Genomic DNA, 18400 nt, shown 5'->3' with positions numbered 1-18400 from the left:
ATCATCATCATGCGATACCAACAAGGTTTGGTCTACTTCAATTTCTCCTATCTTTATGGTCTGCGACGTCGTACCTAGGAACCTAATTACCGAACCATTAGCTGCACGAGCCTGCTGCTCTTTGCCGGCATCCAATTCTTCTGGTCTAATCTGAGATTCCGGAATGTAACTGATACCTGCTCCGGTATCCAGTAAGGCATGGATTTTCCGTCCATTTATCTCAATCTGAATTACTGGAAGATGCCCTCTATTCTTACGATGGAGTACCGAGTAGACTCCTGGGATGGGGTATTCCTCATTGATGTCCTGTGCAATGTAAATGCGATGACCCCCGTCGTAATCTACGTGATTGACTCCTCTTAACTGTCTAGTTGCCATCTCTATTAACCTATTTGCTGTCGCTGATGCCGCACTTCGTGACAAACGGAATTTACAATAGCAGTAGAGAATTATCACTAGAATCACTACTAATAACAACGGTGCGATAACTAGTAATGTAAACGTCCAGACGTTAAAGATTACATGTTTTATCGCCGCGAATACCCTCTTTCCAGTATTTTTCCACAGCTCATCTAATGTATTGGCCACCTTATCCTTATGTACTCTAACTTTAGTTGTTATATAGTCTTTGGCCTTAACTATATTCTCCTCCAGCAAGCGGAACGTAATGTTGTTCACCCTCCTACGATAGATTTTGTTTAATTCTTCGTTGGCCGCTGACGACGTTCCCGGGCCAAGGAGGTCGTTTCCTATTACTGCTGGGGCTTGAAACAAGAATTGGTTGGCCGTTCTACGAATTGGTCTATGCAGAGTTTGTACCCAGATTTCGGTGCCTTGCTCGTTTTTCCAATTCCCATTCTCTACGTGGACTTTCCTAGTGACAAGAGGGCGTTTACACTCTATTGACCCCGAGTCAGCTACTAAATCATCTGTGCCTTCCAATAAGAACCAAATTTTTCCTTCAACCAGCATTGGGACCAGATCAAAACATGTATCATTAATCCGTCTGTTCCAGTATATCTCTTCGGGTTCTACAGGTCTACATTGAGAAACTAATAGCCCCTGGCCGGCTTTCCTAGCAGCAATATCCGTTCTCTTGAACAGTTGCCTTATCGCCGCTGTGGGGTCGATGTTCAAAAGGGTGAGAAACAAGATAGTTGCTTCCTGCTGATTTGCACAAGTTTGCATAAAGATATCTTGAGCCGGACTATGGAACGGATTACTCTGGGGTTTCTCATAATATACATTACGGTTTTCTGGTGGTACTATGTCCTCGTAATAAGGAACTGGTTTCTCCGTTGACGTGGTGGTTGGTGGGATTACTATCGGTCTTCTAGTGGTGGTGGGTGCTCGGGTTGTGGTGGTGGGTGCTCGGGTTGTGGTGGTGGTAGACGTGCTTCTTGTCGTTGCAGGTGGTGGTACCGTTCTTGGTTTCATTGTTGTCGTAGTCGTCGTTGTCGTTGTCGTTGTGGTAGTCGTTGTGGTTGATGTGGATGGTGGTGGTGGTTGGTATGAGGGCTCGATGTATGGGTCTATGTGTTCCATGCTTTGTACCTTGCTTTCGTCGAACCGGGGTACTCGATAACCAGCAGGAAAATTACCCGGATTATGTTCACTTTTCCCAAATTCCAAATCTAGGAGTACATCGAATGTGTTTACCTCATCTTCTCCCATCGCAATTAGCAGTTGATTATCCTTCTCCGTTTTTTCCCCAGATAACTTATGTATCCTTGTGAATTCGCGGTAACGGTACTGTCGAATTCGGATGCATTTTAATACAATCAATTGTGAACCTAAGGAGTTTTTACGTTCTTGATCGTATCTCTTTGCTCGCGACATAAGTAGATCGTTGGTTACCCCGAACGCCTTGATATCCGCTAAAATATCCGGGTGCGTAATGGGGTCCGTCTCAAATTGAGGGATCTTCTCTAGGGCATCTACCTTAAAATATTTGTAGATCAACGGAGTGGCAAATTTTTCTCCCAGGCTTATGGCTATGGTCGTGTTATTGGGCCCCCCTAATCTTAGGTATGCTGCCCGTTTACGCCGATGATGATCTTGCTTCATCCTGACGTAGTCTGGGATCCAGAGGTCCGAGGGAAGTTCTGGGAAAGAAACCATTTTCCCATCATCCGTAAAGTAAACATTCCCTACTAAACAGCCTTTAGACTCTAACTGCGTGAACCTCATATCCTGGGAGATGGTGGAAAACATCTTCAGTTCGGGAACTGCAATATGTTTATCTGTGATAAACGCATCCACTGAAGTCATCTTCTGGTATTTGCAGGCTCTGTATGGAGAACTTTCCGACCACACTACAGTAGCCTCTGCCATTTTGCAATTTCCAGAAGGGTACGAACACTTCGAGGTGTCGCCAAGTGTGGAGATGGTAGACTCACCGTCAAATGATGCTACCTCGCCCACTACTATGATGAACTCATCGTGTTCGACCTCTTTCCCACCAAACCATGCTGTGTAGTTTCCGATATTTTCGCCAAAGCTAGCCGAACGGTATACGCCTTTTGGACCTTCTGTCATGTCCTTTCCAGCGTATTGCTTGGATCTAACCGCCTCCCTACATTCCTGAGTCCGGACCTGTTGGAACCCATTGGAACCGGAATCAGTCATTGTGGCAGTCGAAAAGATTCCAAACAGTGAGAAAGTGTTCACCTTGAACACTTGCTTATAGCAGGCATGTGCGATTTGTCGCATTGGGTCCGTGCGGAGTTCGAACAAATCCGCTCTGGTGGAAACAATGGACGTACGAGGGGATTCACCTGGAAGGATCGAGGGAGGAACGAACAGGTTTCCTCCCTGCTGGAACCCACATATCTGTGGTTTGCCTGCCCACGCTGGTACGACAAACATCATGGCTACCGTCAGGTAAGCGAGAAGACGCTTAGCTGCGCTTCCCTCTCCTCGGGAATTCCGATATGACTCTTCCCGGGGTCCTTCCTGGCGGTTATCTTGTCTCGGTGACTGATCCCAATCTTCCTCTTGTGGTGGAGCTGATGAGGAACGGAAACTTAATTTGTGTGGTCTATCACCTCTAGAACGCATCATCCGCGATATAGCTGCACCTAGCTCATCTTCCTTTTCCTCCTCTTCTAGGTCATGAAGTCGCTGGAATCTTTCCGCACTGCGGATAATTTCCTCGAACGTTTTCGGTGTGTCTTCCATTCTAAGTAACCTTCTGCGAATATGGCTAGCTGCTTGGTACATAAAATGATTTTTGAGCAGTCCATCCCGAATCGACTCCGGTATGCCTTCATAGGCATAATCACCTAACGTTTTCAACTTCCGCGCGTACTCCGCAATCGGGAGGCGACCTTGATGAAGGGTCCTAATCTCCTGTTGTGCGAGTTCTCGATCCCCAGGAACTTCGAAAGCTGCGATTAGATTCTTGACCAGTTTGTCCCAAGAATTTGTCTGTTCTTGGCTCAATTGGTTGAATCTAGTCTTAGCCAGTCCCTCCAGGAAAAAGGGCATTATCTTTGCCCCTGCCTCTTGTTTGATATTTAAGTTATGCAAGGCGCAACGATACTCGACCAACCATCTGCGCAGGGCAGATGTGTTCCCTTCCTTAAACTTGGGGATGTGACCCGATACGGCTCTTAGGGCTTTCTGTGTATCGGTTTCTGCCGGTATGGCAAAATCCGACCACTTCAAGTCCTCCGCTAGCTCCTTCTTAGCCATTTCTGGCTCGCTCTCTAGTTTTACTTTATTCCCTGCCTCGGGTTTCTGAGAGCTCTGTGAAACTTCTACTGTCGGCTGACTGCTTTTAGTTGCTTCGTTCTCAGTACCTTTTGGTTGGGAGTTCTTTGAGAGTTTGCCGCTCTTAAAGAAGTAATTCCTACGGAAGACCCTTGGTAGATAGCGAAATACACCTGTAGTTCTTGGGGTTTCTACTAGTGGATTAGTGGCGTGACCTCGTGGCTGGGATACAGTGATCTGTGCTGTTTCTTCCCTGTGAGACGCTGAGGTTTTGCCTCTTGGCAATGAGTGCCTACTATTCCCTAGTGGTAAAGAACTTCTTGGTGTGAAAAAATGTGACCACGGAAACGATGACGCTAGAGGAGAGTTTGGGGGGACTATAACCCTTGTTAAAGTCCGAGAGGGGGGAGGGGTCCTAGGACGTAGTTCTTGAAGAAACTTTACTTGGTCCGCTATGGGCACCGAGTATGGAACGAGAGCTAAGTTCTCAGTATTTCCGGTAGGTGTTGGAGTTTTATCACCTTCCGTCCGACTACTACTGTTTGTTAACTGTGCGACTCTGCCGGCTATTCTTCCAAAAGTATTCCGAATGCGCTGGAACGTATCCTGTTCCCTTTCCTCTCTAGCTAACTCTTCAGTAGGACCACTTGAAGCGTTTCCCCTTTCCTCCAATACTTCTTCTTCGCGTCTCTTCGCGCGGGCGTTCCTATCTGCTTTAGCTTGGCGCCTAGCTAGTTCGCGTTCCTCGGGGTCTTTGTCCCACAGGTTGAAGATGAGTACGCCTCCTAGGTGCGTCGGTGGTTAAAGACTGATTTCACGCTGGACCTATGCTTTAGTGCGACTGCTGATTTCAATGCGGTGCAGATAAGGAAGGACGACAAGACAATTCGACGATTTTTTAATCAAATACGAGATTACCAAGGTGAATTCGAGTGTGAGAGAGAGAACGAGACTCAAGTTTATCGGAGTTGATGGACCGACTGTTCCTAACCCAATAGGTGATTGAGAGAGAGAGATAGAGAGAGAGAGAGAGAGAGAGAGAGAGAGAGAGAGAGAGAGAAAGATGAAAAATTGAGAAAATCGAGCAATGTGCTCACAATTTGAGAGAGTTTGAAGTTTTTGATTTGATTGAGAAGTTTTTCCACAATTCCTTTGCTTGACGTTTGTTGATGTGGTTGAGTTGGTGTGAGTGGGCTTGCTAGGCCGGTGATTGCTGAGCGAGAGAGTGGGCAAGTGCCAGAAACTGTGCTTATCCAAGTTCTGGAAGTTAGAAGGTTTAGCTGAGGGTTTGATAAAGGAGAGGGTAAAATGACCGTTTCCTTAGACGTGTCACCCTTTTATACTCCTTCCCTTCTACCGTAGTCCTTGGGCGGGGTGGGCTTACTACTCCGTAGTTTTCTTGATTGCCCTTTTTTTCCCGTGCCTCCCTTAATCTTGTAAGTGACAGCTTCCTTCATACGTCACACCAGTTTCACTCTGCGCCTCCCAGCTCGCCTGCATCTTTCTTTTCCATTTCCCCTTTTTCCCGCAATTTGCTATTCATGGATGTTGCGCACTCAGGGGATTTGCGCATGACTGACCCATAAATTACATTTTCTTCTTTTTCTGACATCCTAAGCCCTACCGTAGTCCTTTTCCCATTTTTTTCCTCTTTTTTTTTCTGTGGGTGTTGCATTATTTATGCCTCACGAGTTCTTGAGAACTCTGGTCTTTCTACCGTAGTCCTTCTTCTTCTTTTAGTCAGCAACATGTCTCCTGATTCGCACTACTATTTCGTGCTTGTCTAACCTAGTAGTTCCTGACTCTCATAGGACCTACTCCTATCTAGAAGCTATCATTAAATTGTTCTTATCATAATATAGCTTTGTAGCTGTCGCGCTTGTGGCGAAAAAATAAGGGCAGATGAATTCTGCTAATCATATAGTCTGCCTAGGATTCATGGATTTCCTTTCTTGGTCAGACCCTTCAAAGAACATGGAGAAATTAACTATTTTATTTTGTATTCTTCATTCTAAGCATCCATGTTATGTTAGTGAGCCTGACGGCCGTGACAGGTTATCACTTCATGGTATGTGGCGCCTTCTATCACTCTAGCGAAATGCTTTTCCTGCGAGTCTGAGTCAAGCCAGGTAGTAATTTCCTTCCAGGTTTTACAAGTTAATGTTTCCGTCATCCCTGTCTAGAGGTCTCCGGGTGCTATCAAGGAGAGTTTTATGGTACTTCAGTGAGCATCAGCTTATTAAATATCGATACTACGAAGACGGAAATGCAGCTCTAACTTTCCCATAACAATTTACTAAATTCCTTACTGAGCATGATAGCACTGTTCTTTGGTCTAACAATTCTAAGATTCTAGATTTTTATGACCCTTTTCTTTTGTCACGGTCTGGGTTGGTTAAGGATATATTGACCTCACTTTCAACCTGAGATATATGCCATTTTTCCATTCTTAATGACTATACCCAGTAGATTACGGTAACTGCGAGACATGGTTGATTCATTTCGTTTTCTGAATCTTAACCGGCATCGTCTGACTTCCAACTTCTTACTATGTCTAGACGTGTCTCGTGGTATGTATTCTTTGTTAAAGAGTGCTATGTTCGATCGCCTCTGAACCGATAGAGCTAAGCCCTCCAACAATACACTCCTGTACAGTAATGTTATGGTCTCAATGTTGTTTTCTGACTGGACTTTCTTGGTAGAAATTCTAATAATTACGTGTAGGGGTTGGGAAGGGGTTGGGTTACTCTAGTCACTAGTTAAGAACTTCTCAATCTTGGTAAAATTTCCCATTTTATCTATTTCCTAATACTCTTAATTTACCTAATGACCAGTTAACTATGTTAGTATAAGAAACAAGATTTTAAATGACAGATTTTAATAGAGAGATTTTACAGAGAGATTTTAACGAGAGATTTTATAGAGAGATTTTAACGAGAGATTTTACAGGGAGTTTTTAAAGAGAGATTTTAAGAGATGTATTTCAATATCATTCTTTCCCATATAGTATGAATTTCCAATAAATACGCACATAACAACGATTATTCCTGATCTTAAACTGGAGCTACAGAAAGTACTCCTAAGCCACTGTTTCAGGATTTAAAGGGAGTTAGGACGGTTAATTTCGTCCTCATCTAATTCGCATACCTGTGCCTCACCATAGCTGATGGACCTTTCTAGGAATATGTTTGCAACCATATTCCCAGAAAGTCAGTGAGACCTACTTGAACTTCGATTTGGACTCTGATTGCGACTCGAGTTTCCGGTTGGTGTAGTAAATATTAGTTCATAGTAGAAATAGTATGAATATTAGTATCTCCTTCCGATAGGAAGAGTAAAGAAAAGATTGGTGGGACCTCCATGTGAAGGGGGAGTCGCTCCAGAACCCCTTCTGAATTCTCAACCTTCACCTGATCCCTCGGGCTTATGTAAAGTGGAGTAGGGTTGATAATGTGTGCATGTATATGAATTTATATATAGATTATATAAGGTAATAATATAAGTGAGTAATAATGTATAAGGAATAAAGGGAGTAATATATATATAGGGGCCTAAGGATCCTAGTGAGACCTAGTCCTCCTGAGTTACAGTAGGACAGGGACTCATCCCAGGCTAGGTGACGTGCCTGGGCCAGGATCCTGCTAGACTAACTAAAGAGGGGCGCCGCGCTCTCCCCATGGGAAAGGGCGGAGCCAGTCTTCTCCGTCTCTTCCTCTTAGTGTTGGGACGCTTAGAGGAGAGGGGTTAGAGAAAAGGAAGAAGCCAGACATAGTCTGGGTTCTACCCTTTCACAGTACCCTCAGGATCTCTATAAGGGAGGTATCTGCGGACGAGATGTGTAACAGCTGCAAAACTTGAAATCATCTGGAAACGAGAAAAATCGATAATATCCTATTCAAAAGAGTATCCTCAGGATCTCTATGAGAGAGGTATCTGCGGACATCGGGACAGTAAGGACACATGGACAGAATTTCTTTATGTATGGTCGTTCGGTACCATAAAAAAACAGAAAACCATTTTTTGGGGTTTTTAAAGATTTTTAGGGTTTTTTTTTGAGTTTTTGTTTGTTTTTATAGGTTTTTTGAAGGTTTTTTAGGTTTATTCGGGGTTTAGATTAATTTTTCTTCAATTTTCAGTCAATATGAAAGTTTTTCAATGATAATGAAAATTACTGAAATTGACTCCAGCTCGATTTTTTGAGGTTTTAAGCCAAATTTCAGCTAAATAGTTTATTTTCAAATGCAGAATTCTGAGAAAAAAGGGATTTTGTATCAAAAAATAGTAAAATTTGCATAAGAAACGTGATTTTTAAGGTTTCTCAGTTAAAAATATGTTTTTTTAAACTTGTGTAAATTAAAAAAGACACATTTCTCAAAAATTGGCTCAGATTCATCTCTAACATGAAAATAAGCTGATTTTTAACGAAATTTTAATGCGTTTCTAAGATTCGAGTCAATTCTCGTCAAAAAATGCTTTAAAATCGGCTGAGATTACACCTAAAACGTCCAAAAACATACTTATGCTAGAAAATCTGAATTTTACAGCTTAACTACTAAAAAATTGACTCAATTTCTATGAAAACCATTATTCTCACCTTATTTCTTACGGAATTCATCAAAAACCACTCAATTTTGCTAAAAACTCTAGGTTTATTATAGAAAAATCACTAAAAATCACATTGCCAACATGGCTTTTTACCGAGAAAATCCACAATCAGTAATATGTTAGAAACTCTAAACGACTGGACCACTATGTTAGATAATCAATCCCAAGTCGACGTTATCTACTTAGACTTTGCGAAAGCTTTCGATAAAATTCCCCACGACATCCTACTAAATAAACTCATCGCGCTTAGGTTAAATGAGCATCTGATTAGATGGCTCAATGACTTCTTGACGGATAGAACGTTCCAAGTTAAGGTAGGTAGTGAAATGTCCAGATTCAGAAGCGCCCCGTGCGGAGTCCCACAAGGTGCCGTCCTCTCCCCTGTTCTTTTCGGGATTTTTGTGAATGAATTGTCCTCGCTGCTGCCAGAAAATGTACACTGCAAGCAGTTTGCTGACGATACGAAACTGTACGCATCGGTAAATAACAAAACGGTGGAGAACTCCCTACAAAAGGAATAGACATAGTTGTGGAGTGGTCTAGATCTAGCAAACTCCCCCTAAACAACGCTAAAACGGTGGCTTTAACTGTGGGAAAAGTGCGAAAAGAAACGGAGTATTCGATCGATGGACAGACTATAAAAAAGGAAAATTTGACAAGGGACCTAGGATTCCTAATATCAAACAAACTTGACTTCACTGAACACTGGAGGAAAACAACAAACACGGCAAAGTTTTTAACAGCTCAGATTTTCAATCAGTACAATAGCAAGAAATTAAGATTGATGGTATTACTTTATAAGACTTTTATCCGGCCAGTGCTGGAGTATGGCACTAGTATAAGCTCCCCCCTAAAAGTATCTGACGAAAAGTTAATTGAATCGGTTCAAAACTCCTTTACCAGAAGACTGTACAGTAGGCACACGGGCAAATACTTAAGACCAAACGACCCGGGCTACAAAACCTCTATAGAGCGCAACCAACTCTACGGGCTCTCTTCTCTGAAAGACAGGCGCCTGCAAATAGATAAAAAACTCATCGAAAAAATGATGAGTGGCAAAATAGATCTCAATACAGCCGATTTCTTCACACTATCACAAAACAATCGCACGCGCGCGAAGACTAGATTCGTTTGGAAGCGACCCAAAAACAAACTGCGAAGGAAATTCTTTGTCAACCGTACTCTAACTTATTTGACGCAACTTAACAGCACATCCAATGCACCCCAACGAAACCTCGTTTAAATGTATCCAATATAATTTAACTCGCCCTCACGACATTATGTTATTCTCACTCCCTACGTGTTATTTATGTATTATGTGTACTGGTTCTTATTTATTTTCACGACTGATAAGTCGTAATAAACAATTACAATTACAATTTATTGATCTCATTTTATTATTTCAAAATCCCGACCAAATATTTTGAATTCTATACCCAAATATAGCTCTAAGTATCATCTACCTATTTCAAGCAAAAAATTTAGAAAAACGACTGACAAGAGGAATATATCTCTAAAAGATGACAAATTCTAGACAACACACAAAAGCGTCACTGCTAAACATATATCGATAATCGAAAAGAATGTCATGTGCACTCGTCTCGGCTCTCTGTCCAAAGGGAGAGAGAGAGAGAGAGAGAGAGAGAGAGAGAGAGAGAGAGAGAGAGAGAGAGAGAGAGAGAGAGAGAGAGAGAAGAGGGGAAATAAGAATTTGAGAGGGAGCTTGGAGATGTTGAAGCGCTTTGAGAGGAAGATGGGATTAAAAAAAGGAAGCAGGAGTCATGGCAACGGAGAAGAAGAAGCGGGCGGAAAATGTCATGAAAAGAGGATTACAAGGACGAGAGGGGGGAAAAAGGAAAACAAAATGTATTGAGGATTAGCAAGAATTTAGAAAAGAGCATCTTATAAGTAAAGTATATTATTAAAAAAGGCTTAAAGGAGGACTGCAGTCATGTTTTTTTATTTCAGATTCCGATACATTGGAGCATATACTAAAAATCGCTTTAAACAATCTAAATTCCCGTTTTCCCGTCTCAAAAGGAGCTTTTGTGGAAAAGACGAATTTTTCCCATCGTGTAGTCCTCTCGGACAAAATCATTTCTCAATTTCGTGCTATTTTCTAAAAAAATCGGAAAATTTATTTCAAAACAGATATTGATCGGTTCTGACCGGAGGAATAACAATTAACAAAGACTAATTATTTAATTGATTAATTACTTTATAAAAATATCAATCAACAATATGCTCTTCTTCGTCATCACTATCCTCGGTATCATAGATTGGCTCCGCCTCCTCCTCATCCTCATCCATCTCCTCTTCTTCCTCCTCCTCGCTGGAATACATTGTCCCAACATCTCCAACATCCGCCGGGTCTATAAACGCCGGTCCCAAAAAGCATAGACAAGTTCTACTGAACTCAACGCACATTGGTTTTCCATCCCCAAACGGACTTTCGAAATAGACCATGCCGTTCCGGAATTCACCACCCTCTTTGAAGGCTTGTTTCAGTTGATAGGCGGCAGTGTCGTTGAAGTCTCTGATGTAGATATGAGCTTCGAAGAGATTCTCATTTTCCAGATATTTCTGAAATTAAGATAAGATCGTACTTGTCAACACACACTGACATAAATACACTGACATAAGTTGCTTGAAACTGAGTTTTATGATCTGAAAATTCCAAAATGTGGATCTCAGCGAGATCTATGTCTGTGATCTGCTACGGGCCGGGAAAAGGTTTTAAAAAATATGCAAAAAAGCCATTCTATCCCGGTCCACTGCGCATTAGCCCAAACGAGCATTTTTGGAGAAGTTATTGTTTTAAATTTCAAAACTATGTCGATTTCGGCGGTTTTCACTATGATTTTCAGATTCTGGATTCTATATCTTCACGGATATAGCTTATTCTATGTAAGACTCGAACAAAGTGGGTACTAGAGATTCACTTTTATATTTAAATATATATAAGGTCAGGTGGCCGTAATTTTTCGAATCCCGGGTCCGGGTTACGGTAGTAGGGTAGGTGCTGAAAGGTATAGGTTACTGATGAACTGATGTATATGCAAAAACAATTTCTAATCTGTAACATCAATACAGGCCGTCGGTCCCTACCTACTGTAACGTGTGCAACTGTGGGGACATCAGGACAAACAGACACACGATCAGACTGTGTCGAGGGCTGGTATAAAGTGTAAAAACGCGAAAATGATATCAAAATACAGTGTCAGTGACATAGATCTCGTCGAGATCTACATTTTGGTATATTTTTCAACCTAAGATGTTTATTTTGAAGCGAGTTATATGGCTACCCAGGTTACAAGTATGCAATTTTTCAGTGTACTTAAGTCAGTGTATTTTTGTCAGTGTATTTATGTCAGTGTACTTATGTCAGTGTATTTATGTCAGTGTACTTATGTCAGTGTATTTATGTCAGTGTACTTATGTCAGTGTATTTATGTCAGTGTATTTATGCCACTAACCTCTAAAAGTTCATCAAATCCATTAAGAACCACTCTCCTCGAGACCACATTTTCGCGAGGAACCTTATAACTAATCGAACTTCTTTCCATATGAGTCCAGTGCTCGATAATCGTGGGTAAATCACTCAAATAATGTTTCATCCGAACCATTTTCAATTTCTTCCACTGCTCCGTCTCGTATAATGCTGTATCGAAGTTATCCGAGTGGCGAGATGCTTGGAAGTGATGGATGATGAGGGATTCCAAATATTTGGGGGTCAGCGTTTTCACAATTTTTGTAAGATTCTTATCCACGTCTAGGACATAGTACTTGAGCGTTTTCACATTGAATTTCCGATTCATTTGACGCAAAACTCGACGTAGAACTTTCATCCCATAAGTTGCATTGATATCCTCGTGGATCTTCATCGTCCCAATTTCCAGATTCCGATTCCCAAATATTGCCGTCAATTTCTGTCTCAAAACAGCGGGAAAATCCTTTTCAGTCGCAAATCTTCTACACGTCATCTGATGATCCGCGTGTTCTGCTGTAATTCCTTGCGGCTCCAATTCGTATCTCACATGGAATACGTTGTTGATGGAGAGTTCGATGAAGTTGTTCCCGTAGAAATAGATGAAGTTTCGGATATATTGAGGGGCTTCGTGGACGAGGCTCGGCGGGAGTTGAGAGCAGATTTTGTGGATTTGGAGTCTGAAAATATATACGAAACTCGCTTCAAACTGAATTTTATGAACTGAAAAATATACCAAAATGTAGACCTCGGCAAGATGTATGTCACTAACATCGATTTTAAACTTGAAAAGCGATATTTTTGCATTTTTTTGTGGATATAGGTATACTCTTTTGGCAGAAAAAGTCAGTTTTCCTCAGTTTTTGATAGAAAAATACCGTTTTAAGCCGATTTTCAGCATTACAATGCCTATTTCCACCCGGTAATACCGATTTTTTACTCCAAATCATCAATTTAAACGATTTATCTGTCATCGGCATAATACGGGCCGAATGTCCAATTGTTAATGTGCCGCGGACCGGGTTAGAATGGTTTTTTGGGTTATTTTTCATTTTTTTCGAACTGTTTTCCGGCCCCCCGGTACGTTAATCCGTCCCGTATGATAAAAATGAATGAAAATTTCCATTCTCAAGCTGAAAACCAGCTAAAAACTGTATTTTTCTATTAAAAACTGATGAAAACAGACATTTTCAACCAAACGAGCACATATGAACAGAAACGTGAAAAAATTTCTATTTAAAATGAAAAAAAAATTTCATTTTGGTGTATTTTCGGCTCATAAAACTCAGTTTTGAGCGTGTTATCTGTCATTTTTTGGTAAAATTTCTGTTTTCCACACAATTTTTGTCATTTTCATTAATTTTAAATTCAAAAAACCGGGCTCCGCGACAATTCGCAACCACGACATTTCGCAACTGCGACATTCCGCAACTAACGTAGGTTTCGCAACTGCGACACTTCGCAACTGTTCATTTCGCAACTGCGACATTTCGCAACTACGACAATTCGCAACCACGACGTTTCGCAACTGCGACGTTTCGCAACCATTAAACTAGCAATAGTTTAACCTAGTTTTGTCTAAAAATGGGTCAGGTAACTTTTTCTTCTATTTAATTTTTTTCAAATATGTTCCCAAGCACTTTGGTACACTCTACATTTTTTGCTGACCCAAATATGCAAATGCCCAGTGGTTGCGAAACTTCATGGTTGCGAAACGTCGTAGTTGCGAAACGTCGCAGTTGCGAAATGACTAGTTGCGAAATGTCGCAGTTGCGAAGTGTCGCAGTTGCGAAACCTACGTTAGTTGCGGAATGTCGCAGTTGCGAAATATCGCAGTTGCGAATTGTCGCGGAGTCAAAAACCGCTACTTTTCATTTTTTCATTTTTCTGATGATATGTGCTCTTTTGGCTGAAAAAATCAGTTTTCACAAGTTTTTAATAGAAAAAACTGTTTCAAGCCGATTTAAGCTTGAAAATAGTTTTTTCCCGTGTTTGTCATAGGGGCTGCCTGGTCGGGGGCCGGGAAAATGTCCAAAAACGCAAAAATAACCAAAAAAAGCTATTCCAACCCAGAAAAGCCATTCTAGACCGGATATTTTTAGCAATTTTTTGTCAATTTCTGTAATTTTCTCTAGTAAAACCTGATTTTTGACTCCAAATCATCAATTCCAACGATGTTTCTGTTTCTGACATTCCCCCTGCTCACCTTGTCATAACATCCACATGTTGCTCAGCCTTCACATTCTTCGCTCTCTCCATGGACACCTGTTCTCCTTCCTTATCCCGTAGATCAAAAGTTCCCGCGTCCATTTGCTGGAACAGATCCTTGATTTGTTCCAGACTCATTGTCTCCTCTCCAGTCATTCGTTTCAGGGTTACATATGCTTTTTTTGGGGGGACACGTTGGAAATGGAGTGTGTAGAGCATTCCTTCGATGATGTTTTGCTTGAAAACTGGGGGCATTTGGCTGGAAATAAAGTTAATACATTTTCGAGAAAAAGAGGATGGGCGGTACGGACAAAAACCGTTCAATGAAAGCGGGAACAGGGGAAAGATGAGAAAATTACGGTAGAGCGTGTTTGCATGCAAGAAGGAAATGTCCGAAAAGGGGCGGAGCTTGAAAAAATCGATTTTTCTGAGCTTTCTGACAATTTTCTCAGATTTTCAGGCGATTTTCAGTAAATTTTGCAAGTTTTTGAAGAAAATTCCTTGAGAAAAAATATTTTTCACTCCAATCAATCCAATTCCAACAGAAAACTTGAAGATTATAGCATTTTCATCGAAATTTCAGCCAAAACAGGCTTCACAATGCAGAACCACCGAAAAATTAAATTTTTAATGGTTTTTAGGCAATTTTCTGTCAACAATGGGTGTTTTCCATAATGAAAAAATAAAAAAATACACTTTAATGAAACAATTTCTCAAAAATCATCTGAGATTCATCATCGACATAAAAAAATAAAATTTTCAGCGTTTTCTACTGTTTCCAGCCAATTTCTTCTGTCAGAATAGTTCATTTATGCTCAAAATTACGAAAAATTACCAATTTTGCTCGAAAATGCTCAAAATTGCTAAAAAAAACTAATTATTTAAATGCTTAATTACAGGAAATTGAGTGAATTATTAAAAACCACAAGTTTCACTTAATTTTTCACAGAAACCGTCAAAAACTACTCTATTCTGCTAAAAACTTTAATTTTCTCTCAGAAAAAACGTTAAAAATTACAATTATTGCCCGGAAAACCGTCTGACCCAATTTTCTCCCCAAAATTCCGACCAATTTCTTTCGATTTCTATACCAAAAATAGCTCTTAGTGTCCTCTAACCATTTCAAACAAAAAATTTCAGAAAAAACGTATAACAAGAGGGAATGCCGGGAGAATATAAAAAGATGATGACAAATTAATTCGAAAAAGGGCGAGTGCGGGGATGCGCGTTTGCATACGGAGATAAAATCATGAAGAGGGGAGAGGGGAAGAGAAGGCAATGTGTACATATGCATAAAGAGGGGCGGGACTAAAAAAAGTAATTTTCGAGATTGCGAGGGTTAGTGTAGTTGAATTTATTTATTGCAGGTAGCTTGACAACTTGCCTATCATTTGAACTAAAGTCCATTCAAAAATGTTAAAATTGAAAAAAGTTTCAGCTTTTCGAAAGTTTTTGCTAATTCCATCGTGCTGTCGAGCCTATATTTAGGTGGCATTATGTATAAATTGAGTTATTAAAAGGCAATAAATTCAAAAAATAACATAGATATATGTTACGGATCCCAACGGGAATCTGAAGATTCTTCATCCATCTCCTCCTCCATATTCTTCTCCAGATTCTCATCACAATCCATCTTCCTCCTTTCCTCATCCTTCCCCATCACCTTCTTATAATCGAAAAACATGATTCCATCCTTCTGCACGTACGCCGTCAGCCACTTATCCGAGTAGAGGTACTGGAAGGAGGAGAACTTTTTCCTCTAGTCAGAGCTCCACATTAAAAAAAACTGCTTTCAGTTGAAATTTTAGTCAATTTTTCATGATACCGGACATTTAGAACCTCACCTCAAAACCGCCGGATCCTCTTCCACCACATCTTGATTGGAAACTAGTGGAATGGTCTGAAATTGAAGAAGACAATAATAGGAGAGCAAAGACGCTCAGAAGATATTTATCCGAACGATAAACCGGTGAAGTTGGATGAAAGGAGACATTTATAGTGGTAGTTTTATTTAAGATGAACAAGGTACAATAGAGCTCACAATATATAACATTGAGTCAGTTAGGAAAACGAGACTAATAAAAGGAGTCGGCGTCAATGACGTGAGACTTGCATTGATATCTTCGACGTCACCATCGTTCATGCAATAGGTTGCTTCTATTTTGATCTGTTTCAGATTGGGATTTTAAAGTTGATTCTGAAAAAGAGAGATGATTGTTAGTTCGTAGAAAGAACATACTTGTCAAAAGAGCCGAAACGGATACATTTTGGTATATTTTTAGGCTCAAAAACTCAGTTTGAAACTAATTACACGCCCTTTTCGTCCCGATCGACAAGAATAAAAACAGCTAATCAGTTTTACCTCCATGACTTCATCGTGTTTAGACCATTTGTCGATAGACAGGTAAAAATCTTGAATCTTGAACCGGGCATTCTCTGCGTGAGTGTAGAATCTGTTAATATCCGGTATCGTCCGTTCTTGCAGCTCCTTCGACGTCTCCAAGGACAAGTTGAACAGTGGATATCAATGCAAGTCTCACGTCATTGACGCCGACTCCTTTTATTAGTCTCGTTTTCCTAACTGACTCAATGTTATATATTGTGAGCTCTATTGTACCTTGTTCATCTTAAATAAAACTACCACTATAAATGTCTCCTTTCATCCAACTTCACCGGTTTATCGTTCGGATAAATATCTTCTGAGCGTCTTTGCTCTCCTATTATTGTCTTCTTCAATTTCAGACCATTCCACTAGTTTCCAATCAAGATGTGGTGGAAGAGGATCCGGCGGTTTTGAGGTGAGGTTCTAAATGTCCGGTATCATGAAAAATTGACTAAAATTTCAACTGAAAGCAGTTTTTTTTAATGCCAGATTCTCATCACAATCCATCTTCCTCCTTTCCTCATCCTTCCCCATCATCTTCTTATAATCGAAAAACATGATTCCATCCTTCTGCACGTACGCCGTCAGCCACTTATCCGAGTAGAGGTACTGGAAGGAGGAGAACTTTTTCCTCTAGTCAGAGCTCCACGAGCAAAAGGTATACGTACATTTCAGCCTAACATAGTTTTTAAAATACTGTTATAGCTGTCCTACATAAAAAAAAGAGAATTCACCGAAAAACGCCGAATTTATTTTTAAGGAATTAACGTACCCCTATACATGAAGTTGAACTTAAAAATTGAAAAAAATGAAAATAAGTCTCTGGAATGAAAAGTGAGCCATATTTCTGAATACGTATACATCTTATTTGTCACTAGCAATCGGATAGACATGGTCTCCCAAATACGTTTTTTTGAAAATGTCCACTTACTGATTTCATGAGAAGTGGAAATTTTCACATTTTGCTTTATAGTAATTCGGGAGTGACAGCTGGAAACATGAGTCAGCTACCATTATTGTAGCCTCTGTTCCGACGTTAGATGGAAGGTAAACCCCGTCAGATTCAGAATGCGAGAATAACAAGAGAGGAACAGTTTAACAGGTTCATTCAATAGTGAAAAGGTGCCAGGAGGATACTTTAGTCTCTAGTGGGGCCTTGAGCGTTGGAAGCAGCAGTGGTTGAGAAGAATGGTGGAGCCAAAGGTTGAGATCGATGACATCGAGTAGAGCTTCCAGAGCAGGACTTCGGGACCACGAGTGAGAGAGCAAGTTGAAGAGTGCAAGAGTCGAAGAGTGGTTGAACTGACGATTTCCTTTCCTTTTATGCGGCGAATTGAGGGCGATCGGTTAACTTGGGGTCGGCACAATCAGAGGTTAGGGCACGCAAGTAGTCAACGACAGTTGTTGATCATTTCCTCGAGAAGGCCACGTTTCACGTATTGAATTCATTGTCAAACCACTTCTTGTCGCCATTTTGGTTAGATGTGGTGAATCTAATAGAAGCCATAGAGTTGTTAGGCTGGTTAGTCAAGGTCGTGAATTAATGGCTAGTTAATTCCATGACAGCCTCTGTCTACATCTTGCGATTACACTTTAGTTTGGAAAGATTGCTCTCGAATTGACCAAGTTATGATGTCTCGAAGTGGTTCAACTCAGAAAAGTCGAAAAAATGGAATTGTGTCTGCCATTCTCTGGAAACTGAAAAGGGGCACGTAATATTTTTGTTTTGTTCTAGTTGGGGTAAGGGCTATCATTTCCCAAAATATCTAAGAAATCCCAGCGTTTCACCTTGGGTCATTCCCATGTAAGATTTCAGACTCCGTCTCCGAAAGACGTGTACCACTATCCGGGAAATTATCAATGATAAGCTACTACACATAAATTGCTTCCGCTACAAATGCGATGAAAAATGTATCGTGATTTCAATAAATGAAGACTTCAAGGTCTTTTACGAAATCGTTCAAGCAGGATTGATTGTGACGAATGGGGATAGAGAGAAATCG

General features: G+C 40.7%; 2 protein-coding genes across 2 annotated transcripts; both read right to left on the bottom strand.

The window, feature by feature from the left end:
• Positions 1–10548: 10548 nt before the first annotated feature.
• On the bottom strand, positions 10549–14269 carry GCK72_011422 (uncharacterized protein; the record flags this gene model as incomplete). The annotated part of the gene is made up of 3 exons (XM_003099550.2): positions 10549–10902; positions 11796–12486; positions 14013–14269. 3 exons carry the CDS (start codon positions 14267–14269, stop codon positions 10549–10551), a joined length of 1302 nt encoding a protein of 433 aa, XP_003099598.2.
• A 1297-nt stretch (positions 14270–15566) lies between these two features.
• GCK72_011421 (uncharacterized protein) lies at positions 15567–16157 on the bottom strand (the record flags this gene model as incomplete). Its single annotated transcript, XM_053728435.1, has 2 exons — positions 15567–15749; positions 16056–16157. 2 exons carry the CDS (start codon positions 16155–16157, stop codon positions 15567–15569), a joined length of 285 nt encoding a protein of 94 aa, XP_053588012.1.
• Positions 16158–18400: the final 2243 nt, after the last annotated feature.

The sequence above is a fragment of the Caenorhabditis remanei genome, chromosome III (genome assembly GCF_010183535.1).
Source record: "Caenorhabditis remanei strain PX506 chromosome III, whole genome shotgun sequence".
NCBI classification, from domain to species: Eukaryota; Metazoa; Nematoda; class Chromadorea; order Rhabditida; family Rhabditidae; genus Caenorhabditis; species Caenorhabditis remanei.
Note: the sequence above shows the minus strand (reverse complement) of the source record. Positions and strands in the feature narration are given on the sequence as shown.